Source organism: Hippopotamus amphibius, chromosome 9 (assembly GCF_030028045.1).
Source record: "Hippopotamus amphibius kiboko isolate mHipAmp2 chromosome 9, mHipAmp2.hap2, whole genome shotgun sequence".
Lineage (NCBI taxonomy): Eukaryota > Metazoa > Chordata > Mammalia > Artiodactyla > Hippopotamidae > Hippopotamus > Hippopotamus amphibius.
The window spans coordinates 105634922-105652790 of record NC_080194.1 but is presented as its reverse complement, the minus strand read 5'-3'; the positions used below and the strand labels follow the sequence as shown (position 1 = coordinate 105652790).

General features: G+C 51.7%; 2 protein-coding genes across 17 annotated transcripts in view; one reads left to right on the top strand and one right to left on the bottom strand.

Annotated features, from left to right (window-relative positions):
• STYXL1 (serine/threonine/tyrosine interacting like 1) overlaps positions 1–1099 on the bottom strand; it is a 54152-nt gene extending 53053 nt beyond the window's left edge. For 5 of the 16 annotated variants that reach the window (XM_057749077.1, XM_057749075.1, XM_057749074.1 and 2 more), the window contains exon 1: positions 94–269. The gene's annotated coding sequence lies outside the window, so the exon portion shown is untranslated. Of the gene's footprint in view, positions 1–93; positions 357–879 lie in introns of those variants that run through there. The other 11 variants (XM_057749065.1, XM_057749079.1, XM_057749066.1 and 8 more) reach the window with 6 other exon arrangements.
• MDH2 (malate dehydrogenase 2) lies at positions 328–14049 on the top strand. Its single transcript, XM_057749062.1, has 9 exons — positions 328–519; positions 3753–3921; positions 5447–5530; positions 6013–6122; positions 7449–7574; positions 10167–10244; positions 11162–11261; positions 11605–11756; positions 12985–14049. The coding sequence occupies exons 1-9, from the start codon at positions 454–456 to the stop codon at positions 13114–13116; spliced, it is 1017 nt and encodes a 338-aa protein (XP_057605045.1). The 5' UTR covers positions 328–453; the 3' UTR covers positions 13117–14049.
• The last annotated feature ends 3820 nt before the right edge of the window (positions 14050–17869 follow it).

The following is a 17869-nucleotide window of genomic DNA, read 5'->3' as shown; positions in this document are numbered from 1 at the left end:
CTGAGCTCGGGGGCTCGGACAGCACCCATTCCGCCGGGCCTGCGGCGCGACCTCGGCCGATCTCCTTGTCAGAGCCTCTGTCTGGGGCCCCACCTGCAAAGTGGCTCCTCTATGGCTCTTCCAACCTAAAGCCCGTCTTCTTCCACCTCGCGGGTGCGGACTCTCCCTCCCACTCCGACCGCGTCTCCCCCTCAGGCCGCACGGAACCCGACCCGCGCTATGACCCAGCCCAGGACCGCGCTAGGCGTGCGTCCCCGTCGCCGGCCTCCGCGAACGCCCGGATGTGGCCGAGATACCGCGAGAGCTGGGAGGAGGGGCCGCCGGAAGCCGGGCCACTCTCGCGAGGCCAGGGGGAGCGCGGCCGGCTGGTGCTTTGCAGTGTGGAGGTCGTTGGAGTCACTTCCCTGCTGCCTGCTCCTCCGCCGGCTTGTCCGCGCCCCGCCCGCCCCAGCCATGCTCTCCGCCCTCGCCCGGCCTGCCAGCGCAGCTCTCCGCCGCAGCTTCAGCACCTCGGCCCAGGTAGGCCCTGCGAGGGGTTGCCTGCAGGTGGAGGCTCTCCGACCTACGGCACGTGTGTCCCAGGCTCGCGAGCAGCCTTGACCCCCGGGCGAGCCTGGACCGCAGGGCCGCCCGGTGCTGGCCGTCGGCTATGGCGCCCTGGGCCGGCCCTGATACCCCGCAGGGGGTGCGGGGTGGAAAACCCAGGGGAGATTGGGGGAGGTAGTTAAGCTCCAGGACCGGGGTGCTTCTCCGAGCCCCCCAGTTCGCCCCCGGATCCCCCAGAGGATCTAGCTCTTAGCCTGTGCTCCTTTACGGTTGAGAAGTCAGGGTTCTAGGGCTGAGAGTAACTTATTTTCCATAGTCTTTTGAGAGACTAACCTCCTTCTTCTTGCAGCGTCCGTACAAGCACTGTGTAATTTTTAATTCCATAGTGCAGACAGAGATACCGAGGGCAGAGCAGGTCCAAGGTTAGTCTTTTGGCTAGAGGATTAAAATTCAGCTCTCCTGACCACTGTGAGAGACTTTTTTGGATCAGCAAACCTTCCCTCTAAGAACCTGAAAACTCTGCTTCCTCTTGAGGATCTTTTGAAGGCTCCTTCCTGCGGTAGGCGGACTGGGCCTGCCTCCCGGGTGTTTTTAACTGCGTGGCTTGGCCTGGGGCTACTTAAGCCTAAGCTATTTTTAGCCGTCTTCTTCTAGGGCAGCGATTCTCAAACTCTGGCGTGTGTCAGAATCACCTGAAAGCTGGTAAAGATCAGAGGCCGAGGCTCACTGAAGGAGGATAGGACCAGCACCTCCGTGTTTTTCACCAAGTGCCCCAAGTGATTCTAATACAACCAACGTTTGAGAACCCAGGAGATGCCCACATTGCCTCTTTAAAGTACCACACCCCAGAAGGGAGGTGATTATTAAATGAGGTTCTGCATTCCTTACTTAGTTTCTGTCCTTCAGATCAGTTTCCTGTGCATTCCATTCGTTCGAAAAATAAATATACAAATGAGTACCTTTGAGTATCCGTGCTTGCCCAGAACTGTGCTGGGTGCCGCAGGTGATACCAGGATGAGTGAGAAGTGGCACTTAAGCCAACAGTGAGTAAACAAATGTGGGAAGGTGGAGGTGATGAAGATTGACCCTAAGGAGTGGGGGAAGGGAACTAACTGACGGGAAGACAGTGGGATTTGCTGATGTGATTTCATGAGGGGGATGGAGAGAAAGAGGAGCGTGGAGAAAACCAAGGCTTTGGATTTTGGAGTTGAGATTTACTGAGGTGGGAAAGACTGCTAAAGCAAGTGATGGCGGGCGGGGGGCGTGGTATCAGGAGCTCAGATATGGATAGGTTGAATTTAAAATGCCTATTGGACATACAGGTGGAGATGATGAGAAGACAGGTGTGTAAGTCAGAAAGAGGAGCCAAATGGTACGTTGGCCTAGAGAGACTTTGGATCCTGTGTCCTTAACAGAAAAGAGGTGATGCACATTCAGCCTCCCTGTGTTTACGTCTCTCTGTGCTAATGTACTAATAGATATAACACAGAAGATAGAAACTTAAAAGCACACTGTAACAGATTTAAAAAAGCAAACTTGTAAGTGAAGGAAGTGTCACTATATATCCATTTTCAGCGGCCAGTGTGCTGTTGACAACCGCTCCTCCACCTGGAAAAGGATATGGAGTTTGGAAACAGCCTGTTTACAAAGAGATCCTGAGCTATCCTGCAATACCAGAAATTCTCATCCCACTGTAAAGATTGCACCACTTACAAGCTGTGTTTTTATAAATATTAACTGAGTTGATGAAACCTTATAATATACAAATAATATCACCTCATCACACTGAAAGCAGTCCCCTCCTCCCTCTCCCTGTGTTTTCATCTTGTGTGTCACAAGTGGGGCTAATTCACTTAAGGACCCTAGTTGAGGGCACCAGGTTACTGTTTCTTGGTAGAGGTTAATTCTTAGCTTGATACATAAAAATAAAGACACAGCCCCTGACATTTACATCCTGTGCACCAAGGAAGCTGTCTTGTGCTCTGCAAGTGGGAACCCTGGTCAGTCTTGGGAGCCAGGCTAAGTGATCTGGGCATGAAGAACTTGAGAAGATTTCTGAGCAAGGAAATGATTAAAACTTTGAATTTTGGGAAGGATAGTTTAGAGGTGGAGCTGAGGACCTAAGTTAGATACTGGAATCAGAATGGAAATCAAGGGCAGGTTGGGAAGTTGTTTGAGATACCAAGTCCTTCGTGGGTATCTCCAGTAAGGGAAGAGGCAGAAGAGCTAAAGGTTTGGATTTGGGTGAACACAGGTGCCACCTGGAAACGGACGGGAGAGGAAAAAGGATAAATTTACTTACACAGCTGGGTTTGTGGGACCAGTGGGCTGCCTAACAGAACTGGGAACGTGAAGTTGGAGTTTGGGAGTCCCTAGGATTTGGGACAAGATGTGGGAGTGATAATTGAAGGTCTGGAGGTGTGTGGGATTGCCAGACCTCAGGTTCTGGGTTGGTCCAGCTAGTTTGTGAAGCCAAGCGTCCACCTTTAAAGCACCAACTTTAAAACAAACAAAAAACCTGAATTCCAATCTTAGTTGTAATATATGCTTCTTAGAGTTTTTACTTCCTCAAGCAGATGACACTGTGTGTGGTTTTCTTGGTTTTGGCTTGAGTTTTGGTTGGTTTGGTTTGATTTTTGTTTTTGGTAACAGAGCCCGTTGTTACTAGCATCCGCTGCTGTGAAACACAACATGCAGTCCAAGGACTGGCCCACTGGTAGGAGCTCGTACATATTTGTTTATAGTTTTTAAAACTGCAAGTTGAGGGAATTCCCTGGTGGTCCAGTAGTTAGGACTCCGCACTTTCACTGCCAAGGGCCCAGTTCAGTCCCTTGTTGGGGAACTAAGATGCCATAAGCTGTGCAGCACCGCCAAAAAAAATAAAAATAAAACTGCACACTGAAGAAAAGGCTTCTGCTACCAGTCCAGGTGGCTGATTGAGTAAAGTTTGCTCCTCTTACAGAGGGTACAGGAGTACGCCCCTGACTGTCACAGCATCTAGAGACATGAGTTCTCCCCCATCTTCCTAAGGCAAGCCTCTGAACTTCAGAAGGAAACGGGGCCTTTGGAATGGTAGGAATACAGTTGCATCTTCATTTGGTACCACCGCAGTAAGAGAGGCCCAGCGCAGTATTCTGCAGTTTACCATGTGAATCTTTTTAATGCTGATTCCATCTTCAGAGTCCTCTCTCTGTGTCTTTTTCTAGAGCAATGCCAAAGTAGCCGTGCTGGGGGCTTCTGGGGGAATCGGGCAGCCGCTTTCACTTCTCCTGAAGAACAGCCCCTTGGTGAGCCGCCTGACCCTCTACGATATTGCTCACACACCCGGAGTGGCTGCCGACCTGAGCCACATCGAGACCCGCGCAACGGTGAAAGGTACTGGGCCCACCGACCCTGGACAACTCACATCTCTCCTCCCCAGTAGACCAGGATCCAGGTTTAGAGTGAGATTCTTAGGTGAAGCTAGGTGTTCAGAGACCTGGAGTTTCCATGTTCATTTTGGAATTAATAACATTAAATTATAATTTATACATTATTGCACCTTTTTGACTTGAGCCTGTAAAAATTTAAATAGTGTCTTTCAGAAAAACAACAGTGGTCTAATCTTCCCATTTTTAATTTTTTATAATTTAGTAAGTAATATGAGGGTGGGGAAGGGGGAGCCTCCTGCAGGGATGTGGGGACAGTAAGAAATGCTATCTTTGGTTGCTGCCAGCTGCCATCCCTCCACCCCAGGGTTTCTTTTGCCAGCTTCTTCAAAGCACAGCCACCTTAAGGAAATCTAATATAGGTGTGTTATCCAAGAAGTCATTCATAATTACATATAATTGTATATAATTATATGTATTCTCCTTATTTTACCTTCACGTTATAGTAGCATTTCTCCATGTCACCAAATTCTTGGTAAAATCATTTTTAAAGATGTATTATAATTTATCACTTATTATTATACCCATACTATTGACCATTGGGCTGTTTCCTGTTTTGCTCTACTGTAAGTATGTAAGCTGTGATAAACATCTGTATCTTTACATCTTGTTTCTTAGAATCCTAAAAGTAGAATGAGTAGGTATGACTGTGTTAAAGCTTTTACTATAAAGGATCAAATTGCTGTGGAGAAGGAGCGCAGTGCTTTCTGTCCCTACTGACAGCATGAGACTGTTTGATGGTGTTTGCATGTGTCTGCAGTTGGTGTAGACAGTACAGGAGGTTGACTGGCGGGTCATATGTTTGTGTGCCTTCCCTCTGAATTCGTTTGCTCACTTTCTTTTGGGCTGTATATTTGAGTTTCCAAAAGCTCCTACAATAAGGGAGAAGTCAAATAAATCAAAGCAGATTTTGGTCATTAGAGCCAATTTCCCTGAAATCTTTGAAAATGGACCTTTTTTCCCTCAGATGATACGTGTAAACAAATTAAATGCTGATTTTTAGAGTCGCTATTTATCAGCACGGGGGTTTTCTCTCCTGGCCTCTAGTGTGCCTTCTGATCTGACCCTGAGATGGAGCTTTTGCTAGGATGACCGTGACATCATATAAGCAGCTCTTACCAGGAGCTGACAAGGACTTAGAGGTGTTGGCGTGTCGGGTCGGATAAGGACAAGCAGCCAACTGGGTTGATTCTGTGGGAACCTGGACCATTACTCCATCTGAATTGGGGCTGGGCCGCTGGGGGCTGGAGGAAAGTGGAGTAAAAGGGACCGACCTGCTGGCCGGAGTTGTCAGGCTCACAGTAGTAGTTCTTGAGAGGAACCCCTTCATGGGCAGGCCTTCCAGCCTGTCTTGAGGCCTGTGGTCAGCCTTGGATCCAGGTGGGCTGTCCTGGCCAGGCTCTGTCCCCACAGATGTGCTGGCCTCTCCGAGTCGGAAGTGGTGAAATTGCTCACATGGGTGTTTTTTCCAGGCTACCTCGGACCTGAGCAGCTGCCAGACTGCCTGAAGGGCTGCGATGTGGTGGTGATTCCAGCGGGGGTCCCAAGAAAACCAGGTGTGTGTAGAACGCCTTGCCTAGTGTTCCCCCCGCAAGTCAGATGAAAATGTGGTTTTCCATGAAAAGGGGATCTGGTCAGATCTGTCTGCTGCAGAAAAAAAATTCCAAAGGCTCCCCAATGCCTGTGGGGTACAGATAAAGCCCTACACGTGTCGCTGGGTCCCCTCGCCCAGTCTCATCCTGTTCTGTGCGCTGCTTCTGCACAGAACGCCCTTTCCTCCACCCACCTACCCCTCGGAAGCCTTACTGATCCTTGGTGATCCTCCTCGGGCATAACCCCCCTCATTCCCCTCCCCCGCAGACCTCTGGTTTAGCACATTTCACACTGGGCTGTTCTCCCTACAAGATGGATTTACTTGAAACAGGGCCCCTGTCTCACTCATGTTTGAATTTCCCATAACAACAAACACACAGCACTTGGCACGTGTTTGGAAATTCGTTCTGTGCTTTACGAACATCTTGAATTGGGTCGTTCTCAGGCATGACCCGGGATGACCTGTTCAACACCAACGCCACGATCGTGGCCACCCTGACTGCCGCCTGTGCCCAGCACTGCCCCGAGGCCATGATCTGCATCATTTCAAACCCGGTGAGTGCCGGCCGCTGGCAGGTAGGCGGCTGCCGGTGCCGCGTGAAAGTCCACAGTTAGCAACGGTGCCGCTGTGCTTAGCAGGAGAACGGTCAGGTTAATGTGCTGAAATGGATCAATGAGTGAGAGGCCCTTAAATTTGTTTCCTGAGGATTCCTTCTGGCATAGACCAAGTGAGTTTTAACCTGGTTTTCCCATCAACTATGTGCCTTTGGGCAGATCCATTCTCCTCTCGGTATCTTAGTTTCTCCACCTGAAAGATGAGTCCCTTGCTGAGGCTGCCTTCAGCCATGACTGTGGTAGCCTGTTAACTCTTTTTATTATGTGCTACTGAGGGTTTGCAGTTCCTGCTTCCCTGGTGTCCCCTCCCTCCTCACACTTGCACATGATCCCATACGCGGTCCCGCCCGGCCCCACCTCCGCACTGCTCACTGGTTTTTGCAGGAAGCCTGTTCTTCAATTCAGAAACTCCAGGTGCTGTGTCCCCGCCGCCCCGGGAAGTCAGCTGGGGCTCCAGTGCTCACCCCAGCACGGCCTCGGGTTGCATTGGACAGCAGCCCCCTCCGTTCCTCCCTCCTGCTTGAATCTGGACTCTGGTCTCCAAGTATAAGGGAAGGATCTGGGTGAAAGTGCAGTGACCCTGATGTTGACTAAGGGACGTGGCCGCTGATAAACACATAGAGCTTGTGCCCATGGCCTCTGAGAAGAGGATCCTGCCCTTTCGACCAGCTTGCCTTTCCTCAGGGGCAACTGGTCAGACGTTCTCGGGGCTGATTCACCGGTGTCTAATGCAAATCTTGCTGTTTGTGTCTTGCTTTTATTCTGTGTTAAGCACTTGCCATGTATTAAGTCACTTAATCTTCACAACAACCTCCTGAGGTAGTTGTCTCCCCATTTTAAGAAACTGAGTTCCAAGGAGTGGAGGTGGCTTGGCCAGGGTTACAACATAGGGTTATGAGACAGAGCTGGGACTTGACCCTAGGCTCTCCAAGTTTGTAGCCCATTGCCAGGCTGAGTCCCAGCTGTAGCAGAAGGTGCCCTGCAGAGCCTTCATCTCACTTTTAAGTTGATGGTTGAAGGGTCACGTGTATATTTGAACTTTGGGCTCAGAGGCCACCAAGAGGAATAGTGCCTGCAGCACTGAAGGGCTTCCTCTTTCTCGCAATGGGAGGAGAAGCAGTCTTTCCATTGTGAGGGTCGGTTATCAGGGCAACTTAATGTGACACCTTAAGGGTTGTTAATGGCCTGACAAGATTTCTCCTTTCGTTGCGTGGGTCTGCTCTCAGGATGCAGGCAAATTGTGCCCCTCTCTCTTGGATTTGCTAGGTTAACTCCACCATCCCAATCACAGCAGAAGTTTTCAAGAAACACGGAGTATACAACCCCAATAAAATCTTTGGGGTGACGACCCTGGACATTGTCCGAGCCAACACTTTTGTTGCAGAACTGAAGGTAAGAGCTGCATCGGGTGTCTTTCAGGTTACCTTTCTGAACCTCTGTGTCCATCCTCGGCTCATTTGTGGGCGTGGAAGACACCAGGGCCCTTCCAGGTCACGTGTAAGTGGGGGGTTTAAATGTCTTCATAGCTCGCCCCCTTAGTGGAAGCAGCTCGCACGTTTCTTGGGGGAGCACAGACAGCAGGCTCCTGCAGGCTGACGCTGGCCAGCTTGTGTCTTAGCTAGCTCGGCTTCTCCGTGCCGCCTCGAGGGTTCCGGCCTTCCCTGGGTTCCCACTGGCTAGACCGGGTCGTGCTCTTCGCCTCTGAAAACTGGTCCTGACAGGTTTTACCTGCTAATCATTAGACAAATGATAAAAATCAGCAAACATGAAGACCCTGGGAAAGTTCCTGAAACCATGTCAGAATTGTCCCTGGGCTGGGCTGTGTTCTTGGGTACCTGCAGTGACTTAGCTCAGTCCCACTTTGCCGGCCGCCCACCTCTTCCTGAGCTGCCAGACTCGTCCTGAGGGCGGTTGGCACCAGCGCCAGGTCTGGAGGCCTCGGTGCCTTTCACAATTCTGTCTAATCTTTTCGGTTGTGGACCAAGCAGAACCACTTCCTCTGGCCTCCATAAGTGTCCCTCCTGAGCTTCAGGCCATTTTTTGTGACGTTGCTGAGGAGGGCCTCCCATGTAGGGGATGACCGTCGTGTGCACAGCTTGCTGATAGGGATGCACACAGGACCTTGACCTTCCTCTTCCGCCCCTGTGCCTAGCGTTTCTCTCCTGGGGTGTGGACGGGACGGGGCCCGCTGCGATTCACGCTGCGCTGTGTTCCTCGGGCTCTGCTCTCCCTGTGGGGTAAGATGGAACATGGCCCCAGGGCCTGGGAGCTCTGTGGAGTGAAGTGGAAGGAAACACTTTAATTCCAGAGACAGCTGGATTGAATAACCAGTTCCGTGCACATGTATTTAGTGTGTGATCGTCTTTGCACCTGGAAGGACTCTGCGGACGGGGTCCAGGTGAAGCCGAGTCTGAACACACGGGCCCAGAGGCAGGGGCTGCCGGGCTCACTCCGTGGGGTCCTGGAAGCAGTTGAGCTCACCCTCTTAGGGCTCCTGCGGCGCTGCCAGCTCTAGGGTAACAAAACACGTTTCCCCTGGGCCCCTGGTCCTGCTGCCGCAGTAGATACCTGTGGCTCTTCAAATTAATGACAGATAATTAGAAACTCATGTGCTCGTGGCACTAGCCACACTTGACATGCTCCATGGCCACGTGTGGCCACCGTGGCCGCACCTGGAGTTCTGTTAGCCCTGCAGGCCTAGCCTCAGAGCTCTGCCGTGCGTGGTGAGGAAGCGTGTCTCGGCCCTGGCCAGGGAACCTAGCGCTGGACACATCAGCTAAGGATGTGCCCTTAGCCTCGCAGCCTCTGGCTCCTCCCTCGTTGCCAGCCCCCACCACTGCCACCTCCGCTTTCCACTGGGCTTGCTGGTTGTACTTCATGCCCTGCTAATGTGGTACATGCTCTTTGTACCCCCAGGTCTTTGCTGTTGGGGCTCGTTTGGCCTAGAACACGTTTCCCTTGGTGGAGTCCTGCCCCTCCCCAGATGAAGTTAGGTCTGCCCCAGGAGGCCTTCTCCCAGGGGCCTTCCAAACCCACCCTATGGCTGGCTTAGCCCATCATCGCTTCGGAGTGTCTGTTTGTATCTGTCTCATTTTGGACAGAGTTTCTCAAAAGCAGGGGCCCTGTCTGTTCACGCCTGTGTCCCTGGTGACGGGCACGGTGCCGTGGCCTATAGGCACTGCCATGCAAGCTGCCTGCTCCATTAACTCTGTGCTGGGGGGTCTTCCCACCCTTGTGGCTGGGCTCCCCTTCCTGGGCAAGGCTGACTCCTAACTTAGGGCATCTCTCTTTAGCAGCTGCAGCATTTGGGGAAGGTGGCAGCATTTGGGGACTGCTCACCCCCTCTGGTAACTCCTACCAGCTTCTTTTTTTTGACTGTGTTAAGAAATACCTGGTTCACAGATTCTTAGGGGCGTCGTACCTCCGGTTTAACAAGTGAATCCACCATCCCAGCAAGCCCCACTTAACCAACCATGGCGTCGTGACCCTTTCAACTTGGTTTCCTTCTGTCTATCCCAGTCACTGTTTGAGTTGACAGACTTCTCACGCCTGGGTTTTCTGGAATCTTGCTCTGATAGAAGGGATTTGTTCTCTGTAACACAGTGTGGGCATGTGAGTCTGGGCTGATGACATCAGGTGTGGGAAAGAGGACCATCATCCTCTGATTCCAAGAAGCTGTCAGACTGATGGGGACCAATTGGGACCCTTCCAGGAGGCAGTTTTCAGCCCATTGTGAAGGGAAAGCCTCAGAGTGACCTCACCAGACACGGAGTTACACCTCACTGCACGTGTTCAAACTGATGTGAAACCATGCAGTGGGGCCTGGTGGGAGACGTGAGCACAGCTGGAATCAGCTTCTTTCCTGATTTCTTTGTTCTGAGTTCTGTGGATTTTTCCGGTATTGGTGCTTTACGTGCATATGACATGTTTTACACTCGAGGTGCTTGTGAAAAACTAATCAAGCTTCACACTTTTGGTGACTAGGGTTTGGACCCGGCTCGAGTCAACGTTCCTGTCATTGGCGGCCATGCTGGGAAGACCATCATCCCTGTGATCTCTCAGGTGTGTGGCTCCCTGCCCCGAAGCCCCAAGACCCGCACTGTTCCGAGGTTGACTTTGGGGCCCTGGGGCAGGCCGACAAAGATCGCACCGTCTGTTGTTACTTTGGAAGGATTCCTGCTGTAGATGCAGCCCTGCCCCAGTTGTCTGGGGGGCTCCTGACGGGCCTGTGGTCAGGGTCCACAGCTGTGGGAGTGAGTGTGGTCAGAAGGTGTTCAAAACAGCCAGCTCCCACACAGTGAAAACTGCAGGTGGAAACATCCCTGCCTTCCTGACTAGGTCAGAGCAGGCACAGCTGCTTTGTTTGAAAATGAGGAGACACAAGGTAAACACCACCGAGAACAAGATAAAGCACCTCATAACCTCAGAAGAAAATACCGAGGCAGCACCTTATGTATCTAAATGGATGGACGTCCTACAACGCGAGTATTCAGTACCCTTGACAGGTGTCATGACAGGGGAAGACTGAGGAAGCAGCCAAAGGCAAGGTCCCCGAGTGCCAGTAGGTCTGGGCAGGACGCTGAACAGAGAAGGACAGTAGTGGCACAGCTGGTGGCAGTTGAATAGGTCTGTGGTGTAGTTAACCGTGTGCGATACTAATTTCCTGTTCTTCATGATTACACTGCAGTTACGTAAGACGTTAACATCAGGGTAAGCCAGGTGAGGAAACTCTTTCTGCTATTTAGACTATATTCTCTAAGTCTAAAATTAGTCCAAAATAGAAAAAGTTCTTTTTAGATGAGTAGGGAACTCACTACATCTTCCCACAAAGTCAGCTTTTTCTTTTAAGAAAAGGTCTTGATTTCCCACGTGGCAGCGATGCCGGGGGACCTGCTGGGCATGGGGTCAGGTGGGCACAGGGCCGGCAGGTGACCGGAGACTGGCCCTGCTCACATGGTCCCTGTGGCTTCCTCTTGCAGTGCACCCCTAAGGTGGACTTTCCTCAGGACCAGCTGACCACCCTGACCGGGCGGATCCAGGAGGCCGGCACAGAGGTGGTCAAGGCTAAGGCCGGAGCAGGTAGGCTCTCAGGCAGCCCCCGGGCAGTTAGAGTCAGAGCTGAAGACTCACAAGGGCTGGGCAGGGAGCGGGTCCTTGTTTAGCTTCACGTCCACCCACTTGATAAACCACCCCCCGGTCAGAGGGCAGCTCAGCTTGCCCGGTGGCATGGAGTAGTGTTTGAGGTCAGCAGAGCTGATTCCATGCCATTCGTGAATCTGTCAGATCAAGGGATCCTGACCTAAATTCCTGAGGAGACTGGAAAGCTGGCGGTTATGCAGATGGGGTTTTAGCTGGTGGGGCAGGTTCGCCTGGATCTTACAGTCCCAGCACTGGCTTGGCTGACCTGCCTGTGTCCTCGTAGGCTCTGCCACCCTGTCCATGGCATATGCCGGAGCGCGGTTTGTCTTCTCCCTCGTGGATGCAATGAACGGAAAGGAAGGAGTTGTCGAATGTTCCTTTGTTAAGTCCCAAGAAACGGACTGTCCATATTTCTCCACACCGTTGTTGCTGGGGGTATGTATCCTGGGGGCTGGGTCTCGGTGGGAAGGAAGAGCATTTTCTGTAGTTGAGACCCAGCAGCTCCGCCCCATGCGTTTGCTCCATGGTTCAGATTTCCTTGTGCAGTAACTGCAGATCACCGCCTGGCCTGTGCTTGGATGTTTGCTGATGGGCGCAGCAGAGAGTCAGGAGCGGGGAGGAACCCAGTCTGCAGGCCTGACGGGAACCTCACAGCTCCAGCAGCTGGTCCGCAGCGGCAGCCTGGGTGTTTCCTGATGAGACCCTCGTTGTGTCCTGAGGCCGCTTGCAGAAGAGGCTTCCCAGCACCAGCCTGTGCTTGTTAGTTCTTGTTCTGGCCTCAGGGTCTGCCGGGGCGTGCGCAGCAGGTAGACTTTCCAGTTCAGGCTTTCCTGGGTCCTGCTTCTCGTCCTACTGGCTTTCATTCTTAAAACTGTGGCTCAGGGACGGGGCCCTTCTAGTCACTTTGCTGGCTTCAGTCAGGCTGGTTTGGGGCAGCTGTCCAGTCTGCTTGACTGCTGCCACGTCTCCAGCGAGCAGGTTTCCACATCTTAGCTGTGGGTACCTGCTGGAATCAGGAATCAGGCAAATGTGTGCTCGCCTTCCTCTCATGCCCAGAAAGAAGTCCTTTCCACAGACACCCTGGTGTCCAAAATCCCTGAGACCAACCCTAGAGAGATGAGTTCGGGAACCAGTTGAGCTCAGGTGTGTGCAGCCTGGTGAGGCCCCCGAGGCTGATCGTCCTGGTCAGGGAGGTCCAGGCCACTGTTTCCTAACGTCCGACATTTAGCTACTTAATTACGTTGGACTCAGGTGCATGTTAAAGTGTTTCTTCAGTCCTTTACCAACTTGGGAAAGAAACTAGATCCCCAAAGTATGCTCTGTCAGGAAGGATAACTCAAGCACTACTACTTACCGAGTTCTGTGTGTGCCAAGCGACCACGTTTGCCCTCACAGCCTCCTGTGAGGTCAGTAGGGAAACAGACTTGGCGTGTGAGCGACCAGAATGCACACACAGTGAGTGCCGGAACCCAGCTCCCAGCCCCGGCACGGCTCACACCCGTCCCTTCTCATCCCATCCCGGGTGTGTGCGGCTCCCTCAGCAGGCTGCCCAGAAGCCACTGGCGTAGACAGGGCTGATGAAGTTACAAGCGGGATTTTCTGTAACAAACCCATTTGTGGAAACTTCCTTGTAAAATTTTGCCACCTCCCCTCTCTCCTTCAGAAAAAGGGCATTGAGAAGAATCTAGGCATCGGCAAGATTTCCCCTTTTGAAGAGAAGATGATCGCTGAGGCCATTCCTGAGCTGAAAGCCTCCATCAAGAAAGGAGAGGAGTTTGTAAAGAACATGAAATGAGAAGACGGTTAGCGAGCAGTTCGTTTCCTTAACTTATTAAGGCATCATGTCACTGTAAAGCCATTTCAGATACCTTTGTCTTTTCAGTTCGCTTTGATGATGAGTGCTGTTTTAACGAACCACCCCTTCCAAATCTCGGGTCATTCTATCCGTGCATCAATAAAAGCAGGCTTTGATTTTCATTTTCAAGGTCTCTTCCAATTAAATACTGTGCCGTCTTCCCCACTGGAGCTGACTACAGAGTATCTGTCTGGCATCTCTTCCGTCATGAATCAGGACTAGATGTTATTTAAAAAGTAGTCTGAAGCATCATGGTCTCATCAGTAGTTTCAAGTCTAAAACCTTTAACTGCTTCTCCCAGCCCTGCCCTTTGCACCATCGTGTCCCTTGGGTGTGTAAGCTAAAGGAAGGGCCGACTCAGGCCTGAGTCCTGTGTCCTCTCACCCACACAGGTGGCGGCTCCGTTGCCAATGCTGGGTTCTTTCTTTGTGGTTTTTCTTGGCAAGCAAACAGCACCACTGGCTGGATTTCATTCTCTTCTGATCAAGCCCTGATGTTCAGTGGCAGTGATGACCCAAAACCAGAATTGTGAGGAAAGCTGGGCAGGGGCAGGAACAAGCAAACCAAAACACCAGGTGCCCCTACAGGGCCGAGGACACAGGGGAGGGGGCTTTGTGTCTTCACCAGTGGCCGGAAGGGACTTGGTTGCATTAGCTGGGCTTAGGATAGATGTGGGGAATTAAAGGGAGACCTGATTCCCTTCGGGTACAGTCTATTCCCCAGAAGCCATGGCCTCTGAAGTGGAAACTGAGAGCCCCGTACCTGAGAAGGAACCTTCTGATAACAGGTGATGACCGTCTGGTGAAAGGGCAGGTGGGGGTGGAGCTCCGCCCCATGGACAGACACATTTATCGGCAGCTTTTTTTTTTTTTATAACTAAAACTGAAATGGATTTTATCAAGTATGATATCATTGTTTTCTTATACAAGTGATAATGTTCATTGTTCGAAACCCAAAATGTAGCCAAATAATAAAGCAGGAAATTATCGCTGGTAATCGTATTTGTGCTCTTAACTTTGCATTTTTCAAAAGTTGAGATAAATCTTCTTGTGCCATGTTACAACCTGTCCTTCTGGTTATTACTGTGTAACACAGTTTAGCTGCTTTTAAGCCAGTATTTTATTACATCTCACGATTCTGTGGTTGAGAAGCTTCCACTGGATGGTTCTGCTCCTCCAGGTGTGGGGGCCTGGCCAGCCCGGCACGTTCAAGATGATGGCTCGGGTGCATGGCTGCTGTTTGGGGGCTCGTGGGGCAGCTGGGCTTCATGAGACTTCTACAGGCAGGTGGGCAGGTTTACTTGATGGCCCAGGATTCCCAGACGTACAAAAGCAGGAGCTGCCAGGAGGTAAGGCTTAGGCTCAGAACCGGCACAGCAGCACTCCCGCCACATCCTCGTGGTTAAAGCAAGTCACAAGGCAGGCCCAAGTCCGTGGTGGGAGCGGCCTCAAGGGCATGCGTGTGTAAGTGTACGTGTGTTTTCCCATATTGCTTGTTTAATAACTGGATAATCCTTAAGGTGAACCTACTATAAAATGTATTCCACTGTTGGTTAATTAGGTGGTTTGGGTTTTCATTACTATGAAGGTCATGGCTCTGAAAGTCATGGTGCTGTGGGACTAATTCTTCCTGGTGGTTCTGTATGTGACGCGCTAGGCCAGCTCTCGGGTACGTTCACTGTTTCCTGGGAGCCTTGCTGCAGCCCTGACAGGCAAGGCTTAGTGCAGATGACTCAGCAAGTTGTCTTGGTGTAGGGTGGTCAGGTCAGTGCCCGTCTCCATACACCAGTGGTTACCACACACAGCCCAACCAAAGGGCTTGCTTAAAGTGCAGGTTCCTCCTGCACCGTTGGTGGGAATGTAAGTTGGTGCAGCCACTGTGGAACACAGTATGGAGGTTTCTCAGAAAACTAAAAATAGAATTACCATATGATCAAGCAATCCCCACTTCTGGGCATATATCCAGACAAAATTATCCAAAAAAAAAATATGCACCCCTATGTTCATAGCACTATTCACGGTAGCCAAGACATGGAAACAACCTACATGTCCGCCAGCAGATGAATGGATAAAGGTACATATACACAACGGAATGCTACTCAGCCATGAAAAAACAAAACAATGCCATTTGCAGCAACACAGATGGACCTAGAGGTTATCATACTAAGTGAACAGTCAGAAAGAGAAAGACAAATACCATATGATATTACTTATATGTGGGATCTAAAATATGACATAAATGAACCTATCTATGAAACAGAAACAGAATCACAAACAGAAAATGGTGGTTGCCAAGGGGGAGGGGGTTGGGGGAGGGATGGAGTAGGAGGTTGGATTAGCAGATGTAAGCTTATATATAGAATGGATAAACAACAAGGTCCTATTGGATAGCACAGATAACTATATTCAATGTCTTATGATAAAACCATAATGGAAAAGAATATTTCTTAAAAAAGGATACATATGTATGACTGCTGTACAGCAGTAATTAACACAATGTTGTATATCAAGTATATTTCAATTAAAAAAAAATTTTAATGCATGTTCCTGTGCCCACCCCTCAGAAGTTCTAGCAGTTTGAGAGGAAGGACCAAGAACCTATAATATTCCAGATTCTTCCAGATTATGCAGAGGGGGATGGGGTGGTCAGTGACCACACTTCAGACACTGGCTGCCCCAGAGCTCTTTTCACTGTATAAGCCTCCTGCCTTTCAGAGCTTACAGATAAGTCAGGGGTGGGAGAATCAGTGAGAAAAATGCAGATCAGGTACCACAGGACTCAGAAGAGGACAAGGTTACTTCTGGACGTCTTGGCAGAGGCCTGGATCAGAGAAGACTGCCCCATCAAGATAGCCAGGAAGGAGGAGGAGGAGGTGGCATTTGAGCTGGCCCTGGCAGGGTAGGATTCCAGCCAGCAGGGTGGGCATGAGGAATGGCCACTGTTCACACAATGAGGGGAGTGAGGCCATTCGCAGTGTGTGTGTGTGTGTACGCGCACGCGCGTGTGGTGGGGGTGGGGGCTGGTCTTGAATGCCAGGCTGCAGAGCTGGGACCTCGTCCTGTGGGTGGTGGGAACGGGGAGGATTTCAAAGGCGCTGAGCAGCCTGGTGACACGATCGGGCTCTTGTTAACATATAGATTGTGGCCCAGGAGCCTGCGGAGGGGTCCAGGTGATGTCCTTGCTGCCAGCCACACTGAAGTAGGAAAGATGTAGCGGCAGGGACCGCTCAGGACGCTTTGGTGGCAGAAGGAACGGGGGCCCGAAGCAGGGTGGCAGTGAGTGGGACGGGAGGGATGACAGGGACATAGAGAAAACAGCAGCATCTCCCAGCCTCATCTCTACCACCCAGAAGTCCATTAGCCCGTTGGCAGCATGGGTGAAACGAACCACATCCCTGCTTTCAAGCTCCAGTTATACACCTCTCAGTCTATGAACTGGCCGCCATCCCTGCCTTCTGGTCGCCTCCTGACACACAACTCCTGTCCCCCTCAGCAAGCAACAAAAACCCGGGGATTGAGTGGATGGTGTTAATGACCATGATGAGCTGGCTGAGCCTCTGCCGGCGGAAGCCAAGAACCAGTCCGTAGAGAACAGAGAGGAGGCTGGTGTGGCAGCGGGGGCGCCCACGTGCGGGTAATTAGATGGCAAAAGAGTGGGTCCTGCAAATAAGCTGCCGTTTAAGTCCTGGGTAGATACAGCCATGTTGGGTAATTATAAGGAAAGCAGAGATTTGCGTCCCTACTGCTAAGGCAGAGGGGGTGACAACTTATCTCAGAATGACCCTAACCTCTCTTACCGGGAACCTGTGTTGCAGGGCAAACCTCCCATGCAGTTCTCCCAAGTTGCCTGCAGAGGGAGCTGGAGGCTGGTGCTGCAGAGCCAGCCCTCAGGACTGTGCAGGTCAGGTGGCCAGTTGAGGGTTAGCGTCCCAGATCTGCTCCCTGCCGGGCCTGGGCTCTGCTCGTCCCCACCCGAAGGGGCAGCCACCTTCAGATGGGTAATGGAGGTGGGAGTGAGTCCAGGGAGGTCTGGAAACCAGTCTGGAGACACAAAGCGGGAGGGGTGGGGGGTGGGGGCAGGGAGGGCTTTTGGAAGAAAACACTCCCCTCCCCATCAGCCTTGCCCAAGACACTCAAGCCCACGGCCCCATAAGAGGAGTCGGTGGAAGAGTACGGAGGGAGGATAACTTCCCACTTCCGTTAACCAGGTAACGGTGGGCTTCTCCTGTCTCCAGTGCCCTGAGTGGACAGCAGGGACAGGCCACTCCAACAGCCCGAGGGGGTGGGGATTAAGTATCCGAAACCCAGGGTGCACAGGAGCCGCGGGGTGGCCAGGAGGGAAAGCGCAGGCCTGCGGACACCTGCAGCAGCTCCTCCATCAGCCCTGCCAGGGGACGGGGCCTGGGGTCTGCTTGCCTCTGAGAGGACTTTCTGGACATCTCCACTTTCTAATCCCCTAGGGCTTGAGATGGATCTCTTCAGCTAACCCACTTTAAGAGGCCACGCACATCCTCCCCCTGCCTGTCATCCTGGGCCTGCAGGCTCACAGCTTGGGGCAAACTCCCCACAGCAGCCAGAGCTGACCAAGCAGGACATGTTCTTTTCTCTTCCTCTTCATTGTCTTCTAGATGCTTAATTAAATTCCCTCATAAAGCCCAACAGCGTCAGCCAGAACCAGGTGCCGAAAGGCAGGG

Coding starts and splice junctions, on each gene's coding strand:
- MDH2 (XM_057749062.1), top strand. CDS start 454: ATGCTCTCCGCCCTCGCCCGGCCTGCCAGCGCAGCTCTCCGCCGCAGC. Junction 520..3,752: donor GCTTCAGCACCTCGGCCCAG/GTAGGCCCTGCG, acceptor GTCTTTTTCTAG/AGCAATGCCAAAGTAGCCGT. Junction 10,245..11,161: donor TCATCCCTGTGATCTCTCAG/GTGTGTGGCTCC, acceptor TTCCTCTTGCAG/TGCACCCCTAAGGTGGACTT.